The sequence below is a fragment of the Pongo pygmaeus genome, chromosome 3 (genome assembly GCF_028885625.2).
Source record: "Pongo pygmaeus isolate AG05252 chromosome 3, NHGRI_mPonPyg2-v2.0_pri, whole genome shotgun sequence".
NCBI lineage: Eukaryota > Metazoa > Chordata > Mammalia > Primates > Hominidae > Pongo > Pongo pygmaeus.
Window position 1 is genome coordinate 84,463,960 of NC_072376.2, and position 23,651 is coordinate 84,487,610.

General features: G+C 34.4%; 1 protein-coding gene across 2 annotated transcripts in view; it reads right to left on the minus strand.

The window, feature by feature from the left end:
• The window catches only part of ADAMTS3 (ADAM metallopeptidase with thrombospondin type 1 motif 3), a 281,972-nt gene that overhangs the window by 12,950 nt on the left and 245,371 nt on the right, over nt 1-23,651 (minus strand). For both annotated transcript variants that reach the window (XM_054486086.1, XM_063663751.1), the window contains 9 exons: nt 21,198-21,311; nt 19,022-19,167; nt 17,631-17,806; nt 16,387-16,520; nt 14,731-14,854; nt 11,343-11,423; nt 9,374-9,537; nt 3,666-3,831; nt 1,038-1,170 (listed from right to left, as the gene is read on the minus strand). In XM_054486086.1, the coding sequence (XP_054342061.1) occupies nt 1,038-1,170; nt 3,666-3,831; nt 9,374-9,537; nt 11,343-11,423; nt 14,731-14,854; nt 16,387-16,520; nt 17,631-17,806; nt 19,022-19,167; nt 21,198-21,311 (1,238 nt within the window). The remainder of the gene's footprint in view (nt 1-1,037; nt 1,171-3,665; nt 3,832-9,373; nt 9,538-11,342; nt 11,424-14,730; nt 14,855-16,386; nt 16,521-17,630; nt 17,807-19,021; nt 19,168-21,197; nt 21,312-23,651) is intronic.

The following is a 23,651-nucleotide window of genomic DNA, read 5'->3' on the forward strand; positions in this document are numbered from 1 at the left end:
AGTAAAAATGAGCACCAAGTCAATTTCATCACTGGGATTTCAGGACACTAGGAACAAAATGACCATCCTACAAACTTTGAAAGACAAAGAGACCAAAACAGGTCATTGAGAAAGAATTGAGAATCAAAATGGCAACCGACTTTTCCACAGCAACACTTGAGTGTAGATAACAATAGAACAGTATTTTTGAGTCTGAGGGATGAGATATTACAGTTTGGAATAACAGGAAATCCCAGAGAAGAGAAAGGTGGTAGGAATTCCAAGGAGGATGATGAAAGGAAACCCTAGGATGAAAGCTGGTAAAAAGTCCAAGCTGGAGCTGGAACACAGAGAACTCTCTGTTCTCTAAGACTCTTCCATTTCTATGGAGATTAATGTGACGGGATACTTGGATGTTTAGTATTTTGAGGGGATTGATACTGAGAAAGAGAGTTTGGGAATGAATTAGGGAAAAGTAGTAGAAGATCAAATACATAAAATCAAAATATTCATTTATTCTGGAAGAAACGTTACAAGAAAGAAACCACAATAATCAATGCATGCTGTGTGACTCAGGTATTAAGAGAGATACATGTTAATACAAACCCTGAATATTGCGATCAGTAAAAGGTATGTTAGGTCAGTAATGGCAGTAGCAGGGAAGGAAAAAGCGTGGCCTCTGGGTGTGCATTTGCGGAGTGGTCATAAAATAATACAATCTTCAGATTTCACAGTGAAAATTCAACGTATAATGTCTAACCTACCTCCCAAAAAAAGTCAAGGAATAGAAGCAAAAACATTTGACTTAGATAGAAGGAAGCAAGTAATTACCAAATATCAAAATAAATATAACAGTTGAAAGTGGTTGTTTTTGAGGAACAAGAATGTGGTGAAAGGCACAGAACTGCAGCTTTATATAATTCCTGTGAAGTGACTTGACTATTTAAACCATGTCTATATAGAGCTTTGACTGAAAATAAAATCAAAACTAAAAAGAGCTAAAGGCAGTGAAGTCCTGATTTTGACCTCCAGATATGATAGTTAAAATAAATGCTTACAGTGGATGTGTACACTCTTGAATATTGCACATTCGTCTAATAGGTTTCGGCTTTTTGTTGGCCTCACAGAAGCTGCGATGGACCATTTTATTATCACTTTTCCTACGGCATCCATATTTAGTGTACTGGAAACCTGGAAAAGGAAATAAATTTCTTTGGATTTAATCACTTCTTCATGCTGTTAGTTACTTGATTATTCACTTACTCATTCATACATTTATTCATCCATTCAATAAATATGTATTGAGTGCATACAATTCAACACTTCAATAGGTGCTGAAGGTCCCAAAGAACATTAAATAAACAAAAACGTTTACCTTTTCAGAGAATACATTTGATAAATATTGCAACTGCATGCATATTAAAGAACTAGACTCTAAATATACACAGTCTAGTGTGAGAGATAGATATGAAAACCACTGTGACAATATCTAGTGACGTAGGCTTTTAGAAAACTATGTAAATAACTTACAGTAGAGGGCACCAAAGGAACACAGAGGGAAGAGATCTGTAACTTGGAGGAGGGGAGGGGAAAGCTTAGAGGATCAGTACTTTTCTTCAGCAGAATACTGAAGTTCAAATAGTATGGGGTAATGGAAATGAAGCAGAATTATTCTCCAAGCAAAGGAAATAACATATGAAAAACTTTGGTTTCTTCATGTGGCTAGAGAATCATGTGTGAAGAGGGTAGGAGTTAGGGAAGGATCAGATCTTGAAAGCCTTCAGTGTCTAACAAGTTTTTGGACATTATCCTGAAGGTTATAGGGAGTTACTGACGGTCTCTCAAACATCAACTTTTATATTTGTAATTATGTATATATATTTGAAAAAATTCAAACCTATCCAAAAGTTGTAAGAAAAAACAATATTTGTATACCTTGCATCTAGATTGATCTTTTGTGACTATGTCACCACATTTGCTATATTTCTTTATGTATGTGTATGTGTGTAAATATACATATAATTTTGCTGAACCATTTGAAAGTTGAGGACATCCTGATCCTTCACTCCTAAATACTTAAGCACAGATTTCAGAAGTACATTCTCTTATATAACTCTAATATAATTCTTAAAATCAGGACATTTAACATAGATATAGTGCTATTATCTAACACACAGACCTATTCAAAAATGTTCAATTGTCCCTATCATGTTATTTATGGCAATCCTTTTCCAGTCAAGGATGATATGTTGCATTTAACTGTTATGTCTCTAGCCTCCATCAATCAGAAATAATTACTGAACCTCTTTTTGTCTTATGGCATTTACTATTTTTGAAATTTAAAAACCATTTGTTTTATAAAATGTTCCACAGTTTGGGTCTGTTTAATTGTGTTCTAATGATGAGATTCAAGTGATTCATTTTTAGAAAGAATGCTACATAAAGTGATGTTGTGTCTTCAGGGCAACATATTAGAAGACTGAAGGATTTTAATCTGGGAAATAATATAGTTTTACCATTCATTCATGCATTCATTCAAGAAAAATTATCCTGTAAATTAAGGAAGAGAAGAACATCAATATTAGTTGACTAGTTAAAAGGCTATTGCAATAATCGTCCCTCCCAAAGTGGTGATTGGAGTCTGGTGAAGAAGGAATAGATGTGGTAGATATGAAGAAGGTATATCTGACAAATATTATGACCAAATAAATGTTGAGAGTACAGCAGAAGGGAGGGTCCAAATTAAATGAGCATTTTGTAATGGATAAAGAGATGTCATTTAAAATAATTAACTATTGTATGCCTCCCTCAAGAAAACACTTTAGAAATACAGCCTTGAACTTAAAATTATAAAATAAATAATTTACACAAGCACTGCCTAATACAAATTTTGTTCTCAATTATTTGCTGTCATTTTTGTAACAGCCTCTTGCCTTCTCCTGCCCATGGAGGGGAATTGGTAATGGAGCACTTGTTTAGAACTAGAGGAATGGATGATGGGAGAAATTGAGAAACATTAAGTCCAGCTTAATGGACTCTGGAGAGGGAATGGACACAGCACAGCGCAGTGAGTGAGAGCATGTGTTCAGAAGCCAGGTTATCTGGGTTTGAATCCTATGGGCTCTGGGAAATTATCTTCTGTGTGTTTCAGTTTTGCTACCACTTTAACAGAGATAACAATAGTACCAACTGCGTAGGGCCATTGTGAGTATTCATGCATTGATATATAAAGCATTTAGAACAGTATCTGGTTTCAAATACATAGCATAGTCAGTTACACAGTCATGTAACCATAGCTCTTTTATTATTAACTCTGGTAGAAATGCAGAGAGATACAGAAAGTAAAAGTAGGGAAAAAGAAAGGTGAGGACCAGAGTACACTGAATTTGGGAGAGTTTTGGAGTTTGGGAAGAATAAAGTGATTAAGGGTACCAGTACAGTAAATGCAAGACAAAGGACCTGAGAGAAAAGGGCAAGAGGATTTTAAGGTCTGTCACTGTTATGAAAGGAATCCTATGATTTGGTGATTCTGAGATTTCAGTAAAAATGTTCTGTATTGATGTTTTCATGGTTATGTTTGGTGTTTCTCAGATTGTGGCCTCGATTAGAGACAGCAATAAAGGTAGAAGCAAGATTGGTTTTTATATGCATTACATTTTAATATAATAAATGTGTTCAATTGTTACCTCCACCACAGGGTTTGGAACACTGAGACCAGCTCTTCAAAGCCCACTCAAAAGTATCTAATTCTTCCTGGATGACATTGTTGCTGTTGATTGTAGGTACAGAGTCTTCATGGATGATGTACTTATATGTCAGGCTAGAGCGGGTATCATTTTCTTGAGGTATAATCTAACATACACATGAAATCAATATGTAAATCACCTGAAGGTTTTAAATTTTGAATGTAAAATTACAAATATTTCAGAATATTGCTCTTATTAAAACTGAAAACTTCCAAATAGTTTCAAAAATTATAATGTTTTTATTTCTATAAACTATAGTGCAAATGTGCCCTGTTTAAGAAACAGATGAAATATCTATAAAACTTTTAACATAAAAGTGTTAAAAAATACATACACTGAGGAGTAAGAGTTTGTATTATAAAAATAATAACTTTATAAGATTCACTGTATGTTTCCTTAAATTATACCATCTCCTTTTTAAAGGATTTTAACTTTTAAATGTAAAGAATTATAATTAAAGGATTAAAATTTTTAAATTAAAATTTTTAAATTTTTTGAATTTTTAAAATTTAAAATTTAAATTTAAAAATTTTAATGCATTTTAAAATTGTCTTCAAAGGAAATTGTTTTGTTGTGATGATAAAGATAGTAATGTTCCCTCCAGAAAACATATACATTATGGAAAAATATAAAGAAAATGAAAAATCATAATTCTACCTAACTAGAGAAACCCAGTCACTTTTATTATTGTGATAGTCCCTCAAGATATTTGTATTCTGTGTGTGTGTGTGAGAGTGTGTGTGTGTACAGACATATATACTTTCCTGGCCTTGTTTATTTCATGTAACATGTTATGCACATTTCTCAAAATAGTAAATATTCTTTGAAAACATGCTTTTGGAGTGTGGAATGATGGTCATTGGAGAATCAGACAGGTCAGAGGGAAAGGATGGAGGGCTGAATGATGGGAACTTGCTTGGTGGGTACAATGTGCATTGCTCCAGTGATGGATGCACTGAAGGCCCTGACTTCACCACACTGCAAGATATCAATGTAGCTAAATTGCACTTGTACAAAAAAAACGTAAAAAAAGAAAATATACTTTTAAATGTCAGCATAGTCTGTAATCCTAAAAGTGTTATGTATTATTGTTAATAAGTGTGTGGTAACTCTTGAATATTTGTATTGATTAGAAATTTTCCCAACCTTTGTGGGGATTTCTGGCGTTTCTTAGTAGACTAAAGGGAACAAACACTTTTTATAATTGTAGTTCTTCTGATAGACTGATGAACGGTCCTCCGGAACAGTTAGAACAATTGTTACTTTAATAATGAGAGTGTATGAAAGTGGCCATTTGACACTACATGTTACATAATTTTCACCTTCATTAATTGGATGGGAAAAATATCATGATTTTAGTTGTTATTTATTTGATAACTAATAAAGTTTAATTTTCCTAAGTTTATTACTCACTTATATTTTGAATACTGTACATTGCATGACTGTCCTGGTTTTTATTGGAACTGTACACATTTTTTCTCTCCTAATCTGTGTACTAAAGATATGAATTCCTTTTTGTAATATGAGTTGCAAATATTTTCTCAGTTTGTCTCTTGCCTTTTAATTTTGTTCAGGGCAAAGTTGTCTTTTAAAAAATTGATTTTCATGTAGCTTTCATAGGATTTTACTAATTATGCAAAGAGAGAAATGTGCAATTCATTGGTATTCCAAACTAAATTTTTAGAACTACCTTTTGTTTGAGAAATGAGGTGATACTAAAACCAGTGGGGGTAGAGGATCTGGTTATCTGGCTTTTATTCTCTTTTTTCTGTCTTTGTTTTTAAAACAGCATTAAAAATCAAGCACTGTTCGAACAACCCTTACACTCTAGCCAGGTATCTAATTCTCTTTGCCCCAGACACCTAGCCACCACGTTCCAGGACTCAGAATGGAAAAGCAATGTCATAATGATAGAACATGGCTTGTCCACACCCTCGTCTCCTAGCTACAAATCTCCCTCTTGTACCTCCAGCCCACACCACTTGCTGTGGTCAGATTATAATCAGTGGGCAAGTCTTGAAGCATCTATCATGATGGTTAAGCATCAGGTCTCTAAAGCCAGATACTCACGTTGCTAGAAAAGAATACAATGTAATTATATCAGCGTGAAATAGAGCTTCTGGCCTCCAATCATTCATATTTGAAATAATCTAAATAAAACTTTAATTAATATATATTTTATTATGGAACAGAATGAGAGTCTAGAATAGACCCACATAAATGTGGATAATTAATTTTTGACAGAATTGAAAGGCATTTTAATAAAGAAAGGACAGACTTTTAACAAATAGTGCTAAAACACTGGACATTGGATGGTTTAAGAAATATATCTGTCTAACATTAGGTAAAAAACGACTGAGAATCCGTCTTGGTTTCACTGTCCCATGTTCTCGCTCACTTGAGTCACTTGCTGTAGTGGAAGTCAGTGCCATATTGTGAGGACGTATAAGCATCCTATGGAGAGGCTTAAGTGGTAAAGAATCATGGACTGCTATCCACCACATGGAAAAGCTGGGGAACAATCATCTGAGGCCTTTCAGCAACCATGTGACTAAGCTTGGAAGCAGAGTAACCCGTAACCCCCAGTCAAGCTGAGATGACTCTAGCCACAGTTGACAGCAAACTCATCAGATAATCTATGCCAGAACTAGCCAGTTAAGTGGTGTCCAGATACATGTTCCACAGAAACTGTAAGTATTGCTTGTGTTCAGCCACTAAGTTTGAGGGTAATTTGTTTTACAAAAATAGATAACTAATATAGACATCCATATGCAAAAATAAGGACCTAACACTTCATACAAAATTAACCCCAAGTGATACATATACCTAAATGTAAAATGTATAACTCTAAAACAGTTACAAAAAAAAATGTAGGAGAAAATGTTTTGATGCTGGATTAGACAAAAAAAAAATTTTCATAACACCAAAATCTTGATCCACAGAAGAAAACATTTAAAAATTGGACTTCGATAAAGCTAAAATATTTTGCTCCATGAAAGAAATTACTAAAAGAATGAAAAGACAACCTATGGACTGGAAGGAAACATTTGCAAATCATGTATTTCACAGAGGACTTGAATATACAAAGAGCTCTCGAAAGTCAACAAAAAGAAAATATAACAACTTTAGCAATGGGCAAAAGATTTGAACAGATATTTCAAAATGGAACTAATTTTCAGAGGAAAAAAACCCTAAAAATTGAGGGGAGCAATTTAACTTAAGTATAATATTTTATAGGAAATCCAATAAATAAAAATTCTGTATAAAACAGAAACTAAAAATAAATTTCAAATCAAGTAAATGTCTTCTGTTTTCATCCATGAGGGAGTAATGGAGTTGCCGTCCTGATATTAAAAGCTATAAAACTGGGCAAAATATTTGCAGAAACTTTTTTTTTTTTTTTGGCAGTGGAAGACATGACAAAGGACACTAATCCTTGTAAGAAGAGAAACAAGCCAGGTCTTATTCCTGACAAGGGCCAGGTTCTGGACCCTGGCACAGGGAGGATGAGCCCAAACCCAGCCCAGCTGTCTGACTGAGTGGAGGAGCTAGATTAGAGTTTGGAACTTTCAGAGCCGGGCACTAAAGAAGAGGGGCCTGCTTAGAGAGATCACCTAGAAATCTACATGGGTCCATGACTGAGGGTTGGTCTGTGTATGCCCAGGCCAAGACACCAGGCAGTCCACAAAGGGGGTGCTGGGAGTGGGACAGAGATACTAGAAACCAGGCAGGGCTGAGCCTGGCACCATGAAAGGCCACACCATGGGAAGAAGGACAACACTGAAATAGACTAGCTGTAAGGAAGAATAAAACCAGGCCTTAAAGGATCAGGATGATCTGACAATAACTTAACTGCCTGCCAGAACAAAACCAGACGCCTTACAATTTATCTTCTAAAATGTTGAGTGTACAAGAAAAAAAGAAGCAGGAATGTGATCCATAAAAAAAAAGACAACGTGAAGACCCAGAACTTAAAGGGTAACTTAGATGTTATGAGTGAACATTATGAAAAATGCAGCCGACAAATGGAAATTAAAAAAAAAAAAAAGAACCAAATGGAAATTCTAGAAAAGAAAAGCGCACCATCTGATATGAAAAATTTACTGGATAGGCTCAAGGACAGATTGGAGATCACCTAAGAGAAACAGTGACTTAGAGCTCAAAAGGAATAATCCGATCTGAAAAAATGTATTTTAAAAAAGATTATAAAAGGATGAACAGAGCCTGAGACTCATAGAATAATTTCAACTGATTTAAGTGCATCCTAGGAGTAAAGAAGAGAAAGATGGGGTGGGGGTGAGGGTTTGGGAAAAACAATTAACTAGAACACATCATGGGAAATTTACCCAAATTTGGTCAAAAACATCAACCTACAAAGCCAAGATTGTCAGTGAACCCCAAGCATAAGACATACAAAGAACACGGTAAACTGAGTATATCGCAGTCAAACTGCTAAACCAACAAGACAAAACAAAAAGATGAAGAGAAAAATCTTAAAAAGCAGCCAGAGAAAACTGACACATTACACTCAGCGCAGCAATATAAATGAGGCTTCTCTTCATAAATGATGGATTCTGGAAGGCAAGTGCTGTATAAATGAGTAAAAGAGGGCTCCTGTATATTGGCCCCTAGGTTATTTCTTCACAGCAGGCTGAGGCTGAGATCTGTTAGCTCAAAAGCCCTCTGCTGCCAAACACAAACTTTTATACATCCAGTTGTTTTCAACGCTGCCCAAATGAGGGAGTTTTAGCCATTCGGGGACTGCCTGCTTTGCACAGCTCTAGGAAACTGCATCCAACATCTGCTAGACATGAATAAGACCTTCCGGCTATAAGGACCTCACGCAGCTGCCTCCCTTGGAGCCTTCTGACCCACAGACTCTCTGCTGTGCTGCTGAATGACACCACCTAGGCACATAAACCACCTCAGATTCCCCTTTCTCAGAAGTTCCCTTGCCCTTCTCTCCTCTGGGTAGTGGCCCCACTTGCAAACCAGCTGAGGCCTAGCCCAAATAAAGTGTGTGTGTGCTACTGCCACCTTGTGGCCATATCTTTTTCTTTGATCAGCCCCCAAACCCTTGGAACTCGCTGCGAGATCATAAAAACACAGTGCTGAAAGAAGGGAAAAAAGGAAATAAAAAACCAAAAAACTAGCAACTCAAATTCTATATCTAGTAAAGATATCCTTCAAAAAAAGAGTGAATTAAATATATTTTCAGATCATTGAAAGCTGAGAGAATTACTTGCCAATACACCCACACCACAAGAAATGCTAAAGGAAGATCTTTATACTGAAGGTAAATGATACTAGATGGAACGTTAGATGTACAAAGTAGAATGAAAAACATACGAAATGGTAAATATGTGGGTAAATACAAAAATCTACTTTTAGTGTTGTCTTTAAAAGATACCTGATTATTTAAGTCAAAAATCAGAATGCTGCATTATTCAGTTTATAATGTATATATAATAAATTACATGAAAACATTGCACAAAGAGTAGGGGGGAAGATAAATGGAATTATTTTAAAAAGCAACTCATTTTTCAATGTTCAAAGTACATTTAATGTTCAAGGTAAAAATGTTTTCAGATAAGTTAATTATAAAATAAGCTGAGCCAACTATACCATGAGCCCATAATGCCACATACCAAAACAATAACAGGATCATGTAAAGGTCCATCAGTGTGAAGACTTTCAATGTCATCTTCAATGTTATAATCCCACTCCACACCAAGATCTATGAAGGTCCGCGACTTGGCTTCCTCCCCTTTGCCATTTAAAATATAATGGCCTGTGGCCTGGTTCTTAATAGCTAAAGGAAGAAAAATGAGTAACCAGCATACATTTTATTTTATCATATTAAGTGCTGAAGATTCACAGCATGTATATCCTTTCTACAAATCAATGACCATATTTCTGTATTAGTAGAAAGCAATCAAAATGGGTGTTAGTTCTGATACTATTCCCATTGTCTTGATTAGGCATTCAAAACTCTCAAGAAGCATTCCTAACTAGTCAAAAATATGGCAAGATGGTTAAATAGGCAAAAATAATGTTTGCAAATATTCCCATTTGAAAACATTGTCAAAGAGGTTAATAGTTTCTAAATCACTTATCCTATATATTTCCTTAGCAAACTGGGAATATTTTGAAAATGATAGCTAGTTTTTCAATAATTGATAGAAACAATTTATGCTAGGATAGCATACAACGTAATGGTTTATTTATTGCATTTTTTAAAAGTTGGTCAAAATATTTATAGTCATCCAACATAGTTGAAGTAATTTTTGAGGCCAACAATTTAGTTCTCATGATTGTAAAATTCCAGAGCCATGTTACCTACTCATATATTTAGAAAAAGCTGCTTACTGCTAATGGAATTCTTAATGTAGTATACATTTATTACATATTATAAAATGAAATAAAATTCTGGCTTAGTGAGTAAAAAGTAATGAATGGGATTTTAAATTTTAGATTTGTTTATCAGCATACAATGTTACATTAGAAAGCAAAATTTCATGTTACTACCATTATTGAAAATGAGTGGAAAACATAAGTAATTTTAATTAAATGTATTTATTCCTCTTGGGCTTTAAACTGGTCTATTTTTTCCAAGGACATTAATATGAATTCCAGGATGAAAAATAAGGAATTTTAAATACTGGAGAGAGAACTATAGCTGACTGCTAGACTATTATGACATTTACTAGTGAACATAATTTAAATGTGTTTAAAAATTCTATGAAACAGCATAAAACAATTCATTTTTTAAAGTCACAACTGAAATAAAACGATTTGCTACAAATTTTCATGGAGTTGATATGTGATGTCTTAGCTTCAGAAATTATCTTAGTGTTCTTATAGGCCAAGGAATAGGAAAGTTATGTTTATACTTGTCTATATAATTTAAATTTAAACCTCTTTCAAGTGACATTTCCATGTAATCTTCTCATAAAAGAAAAAAAAACTCCTTGTGGAAATTATAATCAACTCTCTGTGGCAAATGGATCTGCATGTGCCAGTCAAAAACCTGACACATGTCAGATATTGGAATAATTTAAGATTAGATTAGTAAAATTCACCTGTGGTTGCTTTTCAAAGAATGTAAAACACAATAAAAATAAGGATATGTACAGTATTGGATCAACCAAAATATCAGAATTTATTTGTAAACATAAGTATGATGAATTTTTCTGATATTCCTTGATTTAGTGGATTTTATTAACATATTTATTTTCTTATTCCTTATTACAGAGCTAAAAGTGTATGAGAAATATAAGCTTGTCAAATGATTTTTTCCCTCATATAATTAGGAACCAACCCCAGTTTCTATACAAAATTAAAGCTCTATTTTTTTAATATTTCTTGTTTTAAAGTAAGCATAGTTGGGAGAAATGACCAAAAAAAACCCCTACATAACATTCAATTAATGCATTTAGATATTATTTTGATTCTTACATATACGTATGCACTTATATGTACATATACATATGCGCATATATGTACATATACGTACGCACATATATGTACATATACGCATATCTATATTTATGATTTCTTTGACATTTCAATGTTTCAGTGCATGTTAAAGCAGAGACAGCAGACAGAAACACTTACCAAGAATATGAGGAGAAGCCTCGTCTTCTTGGATTAACACATGTCTAGCCCCAGGGGGTATATCAAACATCTTAAGGTACCCTTTGCATGTGTAGTAAATATTGTAGGAAGCAAAGAAGAAAACAAAAGCAACAACCATGGTTAGTTGAGCACTATATTCTTACTGCTTCTGCGTGCAGAAGAGGGCATCCATAAATTTAAAGAAGCAGTTTCAGAAATTAACTTCAAAGCATTGGTAGCTTTTGTGACATCCAACATGAAATTAGAGGAAACTTTTTTTTTATTAAAGAGGGAAAAAAGTTAATCTTGTTACCAACGTATTAGTCACTTATCTTGTGTTGACCTTCAAATGATGTCAACAACAATTCAGGCAAATACTATACTTTCCTGTGTCCCTCTGTGTGATTCTAGTTTTCTAAACCATCCTTTTGAAGTGGAGTCAATTTTTAGTGAAAGTTCACTTAAGTGGTAAACTTTTTGGGATAAGTTATCTGCTTACATGTTACTTTAAAAGTCTAAGAGGGAAGTATAGATAGCTAAACTTCTAATTATTAAAATATTTTCATATTTAAAGACTTCTTTATTCTAAAGGAGTTACAACAGAAAAATCAGTGCTTTCATTTTTCTTGTGATCAGTATTAATTTGAAAGCTTGAGACAAGTTTTATGATGGGACTATTTTAACCAAATAGACAACATGTATTTTAAACCACTTAGTTGGAAAATGTATGCAAATTGTGTTATGCATTGCCTTTATATGCACCCTAACCTCAAAACCTCCTAAGCCAGAAATAAGAAAATCAATATGCTTAATTCGTTGCTTTGGGTTTTAAAATCATATATCATTCCTATTACTGTAAATGTCATATATCACATACTATGTTGATACTATCGCATGTCCTAAAAATTATATTACAATCATTTAGAATTAATATTATGACCATAAATCATAAATATTATGACCTGACAATAGTCAGGTCAATTAGAACAGATGTTATACATCTCATTATCATACAAATAAATGAATACAAGATGATTATGTAACCTACACCTTCAATACATTATGAAACATCCAGTACATATTCTATAGAGAGTATTAACAGAAATCCAGTTATCAATCCACAATTATTGATGAAATAAGAAAAAACAAGTGTTTTTGTCATTTGTATATGTATAATAATATATACCTATGAATAGATTTACTTAACTTTTTCACAATATTTATTAGTGTCCTTTTGGGATCAGGGTGTTCAGCAACTTTAGCCTGGGGTAAAGTCTAACACATGAAATGTACCATGTTTGCCTGAGTACACAGTGGCTACAAGGAACATGCTTAAGATGCCAAGTACAGCAAAACAGCTTGATGCCATTTATGGATGCCCATCTTTCTGCAGTTTGCTACAACTTACCCAGTACGTTTTTAGCTTCTCTTGTTTCAGCAAGAGAAATATTACGAGCTCCTTTGGGTAAAGTGAAAGCGCCTCTTGTCTTCCCTTAAATAGAATGTCTTTAATTAGTGGAGGGTTCATGTTTATCAAAGTCTTGTTGTTTCATTGACTATCCCATAAGTCATATATTTTATTAGGCAAGATATAAAATATGTTCTGTAAGTTCATGTGTTGAAGTCACAATGCATTTGTAATAGATAATGCCAATAAACTGTTAATAGTCAATGAAAGTAAGACTAAGCATGAAAGTAAGACTAAGTAGATGATTTGAAGTTGAATACTTGCAGATTTCATTTTCCAGCAACTTCAATTCTTTATGGCACCTCTTGCTTAAATGTTTTCCTGTTGGAAAAGGTTAATTAGTCTATTAAATCACTATGATGACAATATTAGTGCAAAGATATGGATGTTAGATTATCTTTGAAAGGTTTGAATTGGTATGACAGATGAAAATTTTCTAATGTTCTTTTGGCCTTGATTTGCAAGTTTAGCATAATGTTTGAACTATCTGAAAAACAGTACCAATACCTTATATCATACATAATATAGAATGAATGAACATGGCAAAACCTTTCCTTTACATTAATTCACTGTGGAAATACAACAAAATGAATTATTTTACATCCAAAAGAAAAGAATAAAATGTAACTCCAATAAAGAAAGCACAGTGTATTATTTCACAGCAAGATGAAGAAAATTACATTTGACTCCACTGAAACATAATACATGTATATAATTATATTTCTCTTTGCTTTAATAATGCAATCAGTCAGAAATAGCAATATTTGCTTTTTAACAATTTTCAAAGTACAAAACGTGGTAATTTATAACACAGGAATAGCAAAGACATCAGTAACAAGAAAAACATTAGAATATAGTCTCCTAGTAATTGAGTTAGGTAGCTGGGGTATAATGGGAATTAAAAAAAAAAAAAACTAAGAGAATTATTTCATTTGGATGAAGACTAACTTTTTTATAAAAGGAAAAGTTACCCCAATGACAATTTACTTAATGTAAACCATATTTATTTGTTTTTTTACTTTCATGATTTTATAAGATGCCAACGGCTCTTTGGAAGACATCAAAATCTTCTTGAGCAAACACCACATCAAATTTATCTTTAAGTGCTGAATTCCCAGAAACATTTGCCCAATAAATCCTTATTGAATAACTGGATAATATCTGATACAAACTCAAGAAATTATTCAGTAATAAATGTTTGTATACAAATCTTTTATGAAAATTCCAGTGAATATTATTAAACTATGGATAATTTTGCCTATTATTTGATGCATGAAGACAGCTTTTTGTTCCACCTTTGAACCTTCAGTGTATGTCTAAATTCAAGTTATTGACTATGTAACAAGCATAAACATTTATAGAGATGAGCAATTACATCTCAGGTTAGTTTTTGGTTGTACCTCAATTTTGTTTAAATTTTTTAAAATTATGTGAAATACAGATCCAAGATTCCTAGATTTATAAACAGGATAAAATTGTTCACTTTTAAAATAAGTAAAACTAATGTGATATTTTAAAAGTTGCATCTAAAATTTTGTAATTTTTAAACTCCTGATCAATAATTTATGTGCAACAGGAATTCAAAATAAACACCAATTCTAATAATTCAATCTGCATTTTATTAAAAATGTAAAATAAAACACAGATTTTAGCTAGCTAGTATAACTGATACTGATTTTACTTGTTTCTTTTCTAAATTTAGTATATATTTTTTTCATCATTGACGCTAGGGAGTATGAATTCATTCAAAGTGATTTCTTTTTTTTTTTAAGTTCCTTAAAAGGTAATCTGAATAACAATAAATCAGCAGCTAAATTTTGGTTATGTTTATAGAGAAAATGCTGCATTTCTACAAGAAGAAGCCTCAAAAAGTACAAATCACAGAGAAGAATACTAAATTCACGAGAGACCTCATCTTACCAAGCTTCCTGGGAGTTCTGGTAAATGTCCCCTTCACGGTTCGACAGTGGGAATTATCTCCTCCACAGACACCACACTTATCCTCAACCTTATTAGAACCAATTTCTTTATCACAGCCCACTTTCTGGAGAGAGAAGATGTCAAATGTGGCTAATTTTTATGTGCTCAGTAGTGGTCAACATCCCAGAGAATGATGAACCCTTTGTTCAGTCATGGCCCATGGCCCACAGTCAGCCAATTTACAGCAAACTGCCACTGTAGTCATAATTTTTAATACCTCAGTTTTTTTAAAAAAAATGGGAAACCAAATGACTTGTACCCTAAGTAATAAAGAAAATATTTCCTCCAGTCCAATGAAATATTTACACCATTTTAAATTGTCATAGTCATCAAACACACATGTAATGAAAACAGATGTAGCTGATGCTGAGGAGACAAAAAAACAAGACAGTGCTTTTCCCTTGCTGCTCTGACATTTATGATGATGGATAATAGAGTGAGTTGTATATTAGTGCAATCTTTAAAAGATGGTTATGATGTGAGATAAAACTTCACAAGAGTAGTGAAGACTTTCACAGGGGCCAAAGAAACACAGAATAGAAAAGCATTTCAGGAGAGCAGACGAGTTACAACAAAGCCAGAGAAGTTGTATGTTCATGGAAAGTGGGTGCAGAGGTCAATATCTAAACCCATATTTAAACCAATGGAAGGTTAGTGTTTCATGATAAGGAAAGAACAGTGAAAAATCTGCATTGAACAGACTGCAGAAGACTTGAATACCAGGAAGAATTTACATTTTCCCTTGAAACAGGAAAATACTGAAGGTTTTCTGAACCAAGCCATGTTCTTAATGTAAATCACTGTAGAATAATGATATACAATACATTACTGCACTCAAAAGTATGGGATGAAAGGTGGCAGGGAAAATAAAGACAACACTTACGTTTAATGTACTAGGTACCATGGCAGGTAGAAGCTGAACAAGACATACTATGCTTTCAGGAAAATGTAAGCTCAATTACTTTAGACTCATTAATACAGCACTTCAGTTTTGATGAAGTATAAAGGAAATATATGTCAGGAGCAGTGTTTCAGTTAATAAGATAATTTCATATCAATTTTTAACTATGAACACAAGAAATAAAATGCATTTTTAACGAGATTAAATGGAGCAAAAAAACATGTTTGCTTCTCTACTACTTTTGTTCTAATGTGAAATTTAGCTTTTAAATTTAGAATTGATTGGAAGGTGAGAAAGAAATGTCTTATTATCTTTACAACAAAATATTAAATATACTTAGCACTGATTATTTTTAAAAAGACCTTGTATTTTAACAGTAGATGGCCACTAAAATACCCGAAGCAAATGCATTATTACCAATTTGTATTCCCAACCTAGAGACCTCAGAGTTACTTAGAGAAGGCATTTGGCTGGAAATTAGGAAAATTATTTAAACCTTGATTCTGCCAGTGACCAAAGTTTGATTTGAGAAAGTATAATGTCTCTCAAATTTATTTTAGCTACCGAACTATTCATAGACACTTACTATAATGTGATTTCAAAGATAAAACAGTTAAAAAAATTAAAAATGTGCAGATGAATGACAGTAAACGTAGATAACGTAGAAAGCCTTTGGGGAAGCAATTTGAACTTACCACACACTCTCCTCGCACACATATGCTATATGGATCTTTGTAAGAACAGCGCGTTCCATCATGCACCAGTTGTTTCATGTAAGCAGCATCTCCAGTCTCCTTGGACTGACAATAAAGGTGGCATCTTTTCTTGGCTGCATAAGATGGAGGATAAAATTAACTATTTACATAAAATGGAATGTTTGAACACCATAGTTTATTTTATTTTTAAATATAAGATTTCAATGTGATTTCCTGAAAACAAAAGGAATACTGTATAAACAAATAAAATAAGGAGTAAGGAGAAAAGTATGTACATTTGACATATTTGTTTTAGCTAAGGTGACCATATAATTTGTCATCTAAACTAGAAAAGGGGCTCTAGTAATAACTGAGCAGGAACAACAGGTATAAACTGGGACTGCCCCGGGCAACCCTAGATTTCAACATAGCTCTTAAATAAATTTTAATTCAAAACCAGTTTAGTTTTTGTAATATTAGAGCACTGAAAGAATGTCTCTGATTTGATTCAATCATCTAACATAGTTTTTGCCTCTTACAGGATGCAACTCACTTCACCAAAATAGATAAAAACAACGCATTTCTTCTTAATGCATTGCAACTTTGAATTCTTACGTGTATTCCTCTTTCCTTTAACGTGGATTTGAACTGAAACCAGTAGTGTATGTAATCATATAACTATTTCCTTTCATTCACTCAAACAAGAAGTATGGCAAAAAGTTGCCACTTGGACATATTTAACCAAAAATTCAGAAGTAAGAAGTGAAACATTAAAAGAAAATTTCCAAATACATTTTTTAAACTATAGTAAAAAAGTAAAAGGTTATAAGGTATCTTTTGTTATTAAATAATGATCTTTCTCTTGGTCCTGACTCAATTTTCAAAGAACTATATTTTTCTCTGGTTCAGAAAGGGAAGATCACAATATTCCAGAAGTACTTCCTAGTAGAGGGATTTCGGTTGAATCAGGAATTCCAACATCTCTCCCAGGCGTTCCTTTCCACTGGTCTTTTCACCACTGATGGTGATAGTGCTGCTTGCCAGGAACTATTGCACAATTCTTACCTCTTTAGAGAAAGGGTATTTAAGCCTTATTCTTAGAAACCCAGGAGAACCTACTCCTATAAGCACCAAGTTTCCTAAGTTACCACGTAGGGATCAAGAGTCCATGGGGTTGGTGCTGGCAAAGCTTAAACTGTGAGTAACCATCCACACAGCAGGAAGAAGAGCAGGAGGCTACTCACGGTCAGGATGTTCATATGGCAACCAGTGGTGTTTGGTATTCTGGTATTCAAAGTGGGAGTTACGCTGCTGACACTGCTGCGCTCTGAAGTCCTCAAAGTGTTTTTGGCATTCTTCTGTGTTACAAAGCTGGTACTCAAAATTAACACCAGGACAATCCTGACCACCATTGATGGGCCTAAAGAAAAGACAACATTTAAAAAGGCCTTTTGGCTTCTGTCTAGCAGTTGAAGCTTGCAGACACAGTGCTTGAGGGCAGAAAGCCAAAGTTTCTGGGCTGCCAGCACAAAGTGAATGAACTCATACTTCCTAATTTCAGTCCCTTTCCAAAAGCACCCTTCTCTCCCTGCTGGGTGGAAAAATAAAACAAAACACAAAGCTCAACTTAAATCAGCTTTTCAAATCATATATTTTAAATGCATGGCAAAAGTGTGTAAGAAAAAAAAAGCATGTATATTGAATCAATAAAATGATATTTTGCTACCATGTATAAAACACGCAGATGCGGCTCAAAGAAACTTTGGTCACCGCTCCATGGCTCGGTTTCCTTATATGTAAAATGCAAATAATAATGTATCTTCCTTTGAGGAAAATTGTGAAGATTAAATGAGTTGACATTATTTAAAGCACTCCTAACAACCCTGGCTCATAATGAACTTTGGCTGATCTTTTAATTTTTATTGTCTTTGTTACTTCTAATACCACCATCATCTCTTCCTGGGAAGGCAGGTATGTGGCATCAGATAGTCTTACAAAAGACGTGCTCAGAGACATCCTGCTGCCAGAAACAGAGAGAAAAAGCTGCTCACATATTAAACCCTAGACAAGGCAGAATCCTCTAAATGTGATAATTCAGTTGTTTTTTTCTTCGTAAAGATTGCTGAGCACACAATAGGGAATTCACTAACTGTAGTCTGAGTGAATGAATAGATAACTTTCCCCCAACAGTCATCTGGCCTTCTATCACAATCTGTCTTTTGCCTTCCTCTGAAGCAATCACATTCCACTCCCTGAAGAGAGAGTCTGTATGCTTGGTAACGCTCTCTCCTGGACACTCCCTTGCTTCTGGCAGTCGATCTCGCAGTGCCCATGCCCACGCCCTTAGGGCACAGTGACCTACTTTCCTTGTTCAGCTTCTTAATATTCCTGAACAGCAACTTCTTTAAAAATATTCAATCTTCAATTTGATCTTCTTATCTTCATCACTGACTGCTCCTCACAAGATTGATAAATGGAGATGTATCGAAAACACAGACTGGTTTATGAACTGTGAACAATTTCTTTTCCTGCCCTGTGTGTTACATGCACTTTATAAAACAGAATACTAATAACATAATATTGAAGTATTTTCTGGTCTCTCCAAAAATAACAAGAATTACAAGGATATACTCACATGGGATTATTGCACTGGCGTGTTCTGAAACGAACACCAGTTCCACATGTCCGAGAACAGGAGCCGAATTTAGTCCATGACCCCCAATTGCCATCTTGTTTTTGCTGATTAGCATTCTTCCACATGCAATGACCCTTATAGCACCACTTAGAAAAATGACAAAAGGTAATTATTAAAATCATGCATACACTAAAGCTGAAGTTGTTATACAAGAACCATCTAGTTGAAGGGCTTTCTTACTGTTCTTTTTTCTTCCAGGTGGAGATGCATTTAAAATTATCCAAAAGCAACTATGTCATTAATATACCCTATTAAAGGGTAATTTAGACTTGTATTTTTCAAGTATAAAATTAAAATGGAAAAACAACATTCACTCAGACAAGTTTTTAAATGATACATTCACCAGTGAGCATCAAACACTATAATCAATAAGAACTCTTTGAGCACACAGCTTGCACAGTTGGTAATATTTTACCCTTCCTCTGTCACTACCTATATCATACCAGAATATTTTGAGGGCTATATAATCTTTCTAAAAATGATAAAATAAACTATGTCTTGATTTAGATAATAATATAACTGTCCAAAACATATGCAGCTTTCAAAGCACTTTTATTTAACTTTTAAAATTTTTCATTCACAATGATTCTGGGAGATAGATGGGTCATATATCTATCATCAACAATTAGATGAGGAAAATTGAGGCCCAGAAAGGTTCATAAGTAGTTGAAGGCCATCTGACCAAGAAGTAATTAAGTGGGGCTACCAGAACCCTAATACTATAGAGGCACCTAGCTTACAGTGCCCGGCATGGTGCTCAACAGACGTTAGCCATTTTCCTCTCCAACATTTTGACTTACTTTTTCACACTACATACAATAAAAGCATTTGTTAAAACTCAACGTTTATAAATTTCAATATAACACCAATATATTTAAGAAAGTTGGATGCTAAAAAGTTAATTATATAATTTTTTATAAAGCAAAAATGAATCAACTCATTATGCTTGTTTATAGTCAGAAGTTTATGATATTGAATTTTCCCAAAGCAAAACATTGTATATAATGTGCTTTGCTTAGTGCCTAATATAGTGCAAACACTTAAAAAGACAGGTTTTATTACTATTATGCATATAATCCCTGTCACATGTACAGTTTATACACATTTGAAATTGAGCTTTAAAAGAAGTAAACACCATATAAATCTTCTGTACCAGGTTTTGGTCCTGCCTACAATTTCTTATTTCTAAAATAGTCAAAGCTTTTCAACTTGAGTTCTTAACATGCCTTTGTTTTGGGATCTTTGCCCTTATGAGTAGCATAGCTTGGCACTCAGCCAATTTCTGAGCATTCAATCCTGACTACACAATTTGAGATTTAAAACCTCTAGGCATCCTTCCCTAAGGAACAAGGCCAAATCTTCTGTATAAGTTCACATGACTTTATTTCTGGGCAACTTTCACAAGGAATTGGATGCCAGCAAGTCAATCAGATCTCACTACCAGGGGGCAGATAGTCTGCTGAGTTGCTTCTTCCTATTCTGCAAATAGTGGGCTGAATGGTAGTCCCAAAGATATCAAGTCTTAATCCCTGGAACCTGTAAATGTTACCTTATTTGGAAAAAGGGTCTTTGCAAATGTGATTAACTTAAATATTTTAAAATGGACAGATTATCCCAGATTATCCATGGGGTCCTAAATGCTATTACATGTATCCTTATAAGACAGGGGTAAAGGAGATTTGACCCACAAAGATGAGGAAAAGGCAATGTGGCCACAGAAGCAGAAACTGGAGTGGTGCGGCCACAAATCAAGAAATCTGGGGTGGCCACCAGATGCTGGAAGAAGCAAAGAAAAGATTCTCCACTACAGCCTCTGGAGGGAGAATGGCCCTGCCCACACATTGATTTCAGTTCATTGAAATTGATTTTTGACTTTTGGCCTCTAGAACTGTGAGGGAATAAATATCCATTGTTTCAAGCCACCAATCTGTGATAATTTGTTACCTTGGCCACAGGGAGCTAGTATACTATCTTAGTACGTTACTATAATAAAACCTTGCATACTATGGTTTTCATAAAAATGACAGTGCAGCTGTGTTTACCATTTTCCAGACCTTTAAAGATGATAATTATGCAACATATCTTACATATTTATTGTGTAAATAGATATACTCACTTTTCCAGCAGCACATTCAGTCCCATCAAGTGGAGGTCCCTTTTTAGTCTTACAAAAGTAGGGATTATCAGGATGGCTACACCACAGCTGTTTACATGGGTCAAAGGTTCGGAACTGGAAGATAGATAATCAGATTCTCAGTGAACTCTCAGCTAGCATGACATGCACCAAAAACATATTCTATACAGTTTCTTCTGTCCTGTTTCTTGGATATGTTTATTTCAAGTTAATAGCCAATGTTGTGAAATGTTAAAAAAAAAAAACTGCGTAAGAATTTCAGGTAGAAAATACTTTTATTCTGCTTTTCTAAAATAACAATGATAAACAATGAGTTGTCTGAGATTATCTGGTTGACTTTTAATGTTTTTGCTTGCTGTTTCTATGTTTTGTTTTCCAAATAGACAATGTTGAAATTTTCTAAAGACTTAGTAATTATGAATATTGTAAATATGAAAATATAATGGTTTGGCAGCTCTCAAGCTATCAAAATGTCTTTTCTTTATCTCTGTAGGTATGAGATAGACAGTTGAATATAAATAATAAAAGGGCACATGGTGGCTCACGCCTGTAATCCCAGCACTTTGGGAGGCTGAGATGGGTGGATCACTGAGGTCAGGAGTTGGAGACCAGCCTGGTCAACATGGTGAAACCCCGTCTCTACTAAAAATACAAAAAAATTGGCCAGGCATGTTGGTGCATGCCTGTAATTCCAGCTACTTGGGAGGCTGAGGCAGGAGAATCGCTGGAACCCAGGAGGTGGAGGTTGCAGTGAGCCGAGATCACACCACTGTACCCTCCAGCCTGAGTGACAGAGTGAGACACCGTCTCAAAATAATAATAATAATAATAAATACTTATAATTAGTTGACTAAAAGCAGAAAAAAATTGTCAAACTTTCTGTGTAAGATAAAGTATTCTAGGTACAACAAACTATCATAATACATTCATATAGTTCATGAAATATTTTCCATATATTTGATTCTCATACCAATCCATTGCTGAGAAATATGGATTACAAGTTAGGGCTATAGTTATGGTTAGAAGTAAGACACTAACAGCACAAGACTAGAGTCTTGGTTATCATACTCTTCAGAATGGTTTTTATTTTCCGAACATACCACATTATAATATCCAAATGTTTGTATAAGCAAACACGTATATTTGTGTGTGCTCTTTGCTTGTTTGCTCTTTTTTCTCTCTAAATGTAAACATCTTACCAATCATTATATAGATTTTAAAAAATATCAAACAACAGCTTATCCACGTATCTATTGCCTATACTGCTAATTACCTACATACACCCTTATGTGCACAGAAATTTTTTTACTAGTACACCTTTTTAGATGTGGGGTTTTTGTTCTAATCCTTATTACTGAATGTGGAAATTCTACTTTTCCATGACATTAAGCCAAAGCTTTAGAATTCTCTGACCTAAAACATTAATGAAAGCAATTAGGAGCTCACAGTGTATACCTTATAGACAGACCAAATGGTTGTATATGGAAGGTTTCAGACAGCAATCAATTTCTTTCTAGCCCCATGAAACATTTATGTTCCTTGCTATAACACACAAAGTTTGCTCCAACATAGAAAAAGGCCTTCCTTTTTTTTTTTTTTTTTAAATGAACTACTAAAGACCCATATGGAAATTTAATGAAACATATATCTAGTGTGAATAGTTACAGGCAAGACTGGCTTTAATGGATTCCATTTAACATACATACGTGCCTTTCTTGTGCTAAGCACTTTAATTATATTATCAAATTTAATCCTTGCACCAATCTTATCAGATAAATACTATCATTATCCACATATTACACAAGAGAAAGTAGCCCAGACAGATTAAATATGGTGCCCAAGGTTATATATTTAAAAAGCATCAGCTGGGCACAGTGGCTCACGCCTGTAATCCCAGAATGTTGGGAGGCCGAGGCGGGTGGATCACAAGGTCAAGGAGTTTGAGACCAGCCTGGCCAATATGGTAAAACCCAATCTCTACTTAAAATACAAAAAAAGTTAGCTGGCGGTGGTGGTGCATGCCTGTAATCCCAGCTACTCGGGAGGCTGAGGTGGGAGAATTGCTTGAACTCAGGAGGCAGAGGTTGCAGTGAGCTGAGATCGCACCACTGCACTCCAGCCTGGGCGACAGAGTGAAACTCTATCTCAAAAAAAAAAAAAAAAGAAAGCGTCATATCCAGGACCTGACCCACCGTCCTGACCCCCATGCTATGCCATATGATTCTGTTACTAGTCTATACCAGTACAATCCTTCCCTATGGTCACACATATATGGAATCCTGCCATCAAGCTAAAGAAAAGCAATAAATCTAAGGCTTAACAATCATCTTCTCTGAAGGTCACAAAAACCAGGGCATGCAAAAAACATGAAGATTTGAGCCTGCCAGCCTTGGTTTTAAAGTCCAGTTCCCCTATTTACCAGCTGTGTGACTTAAG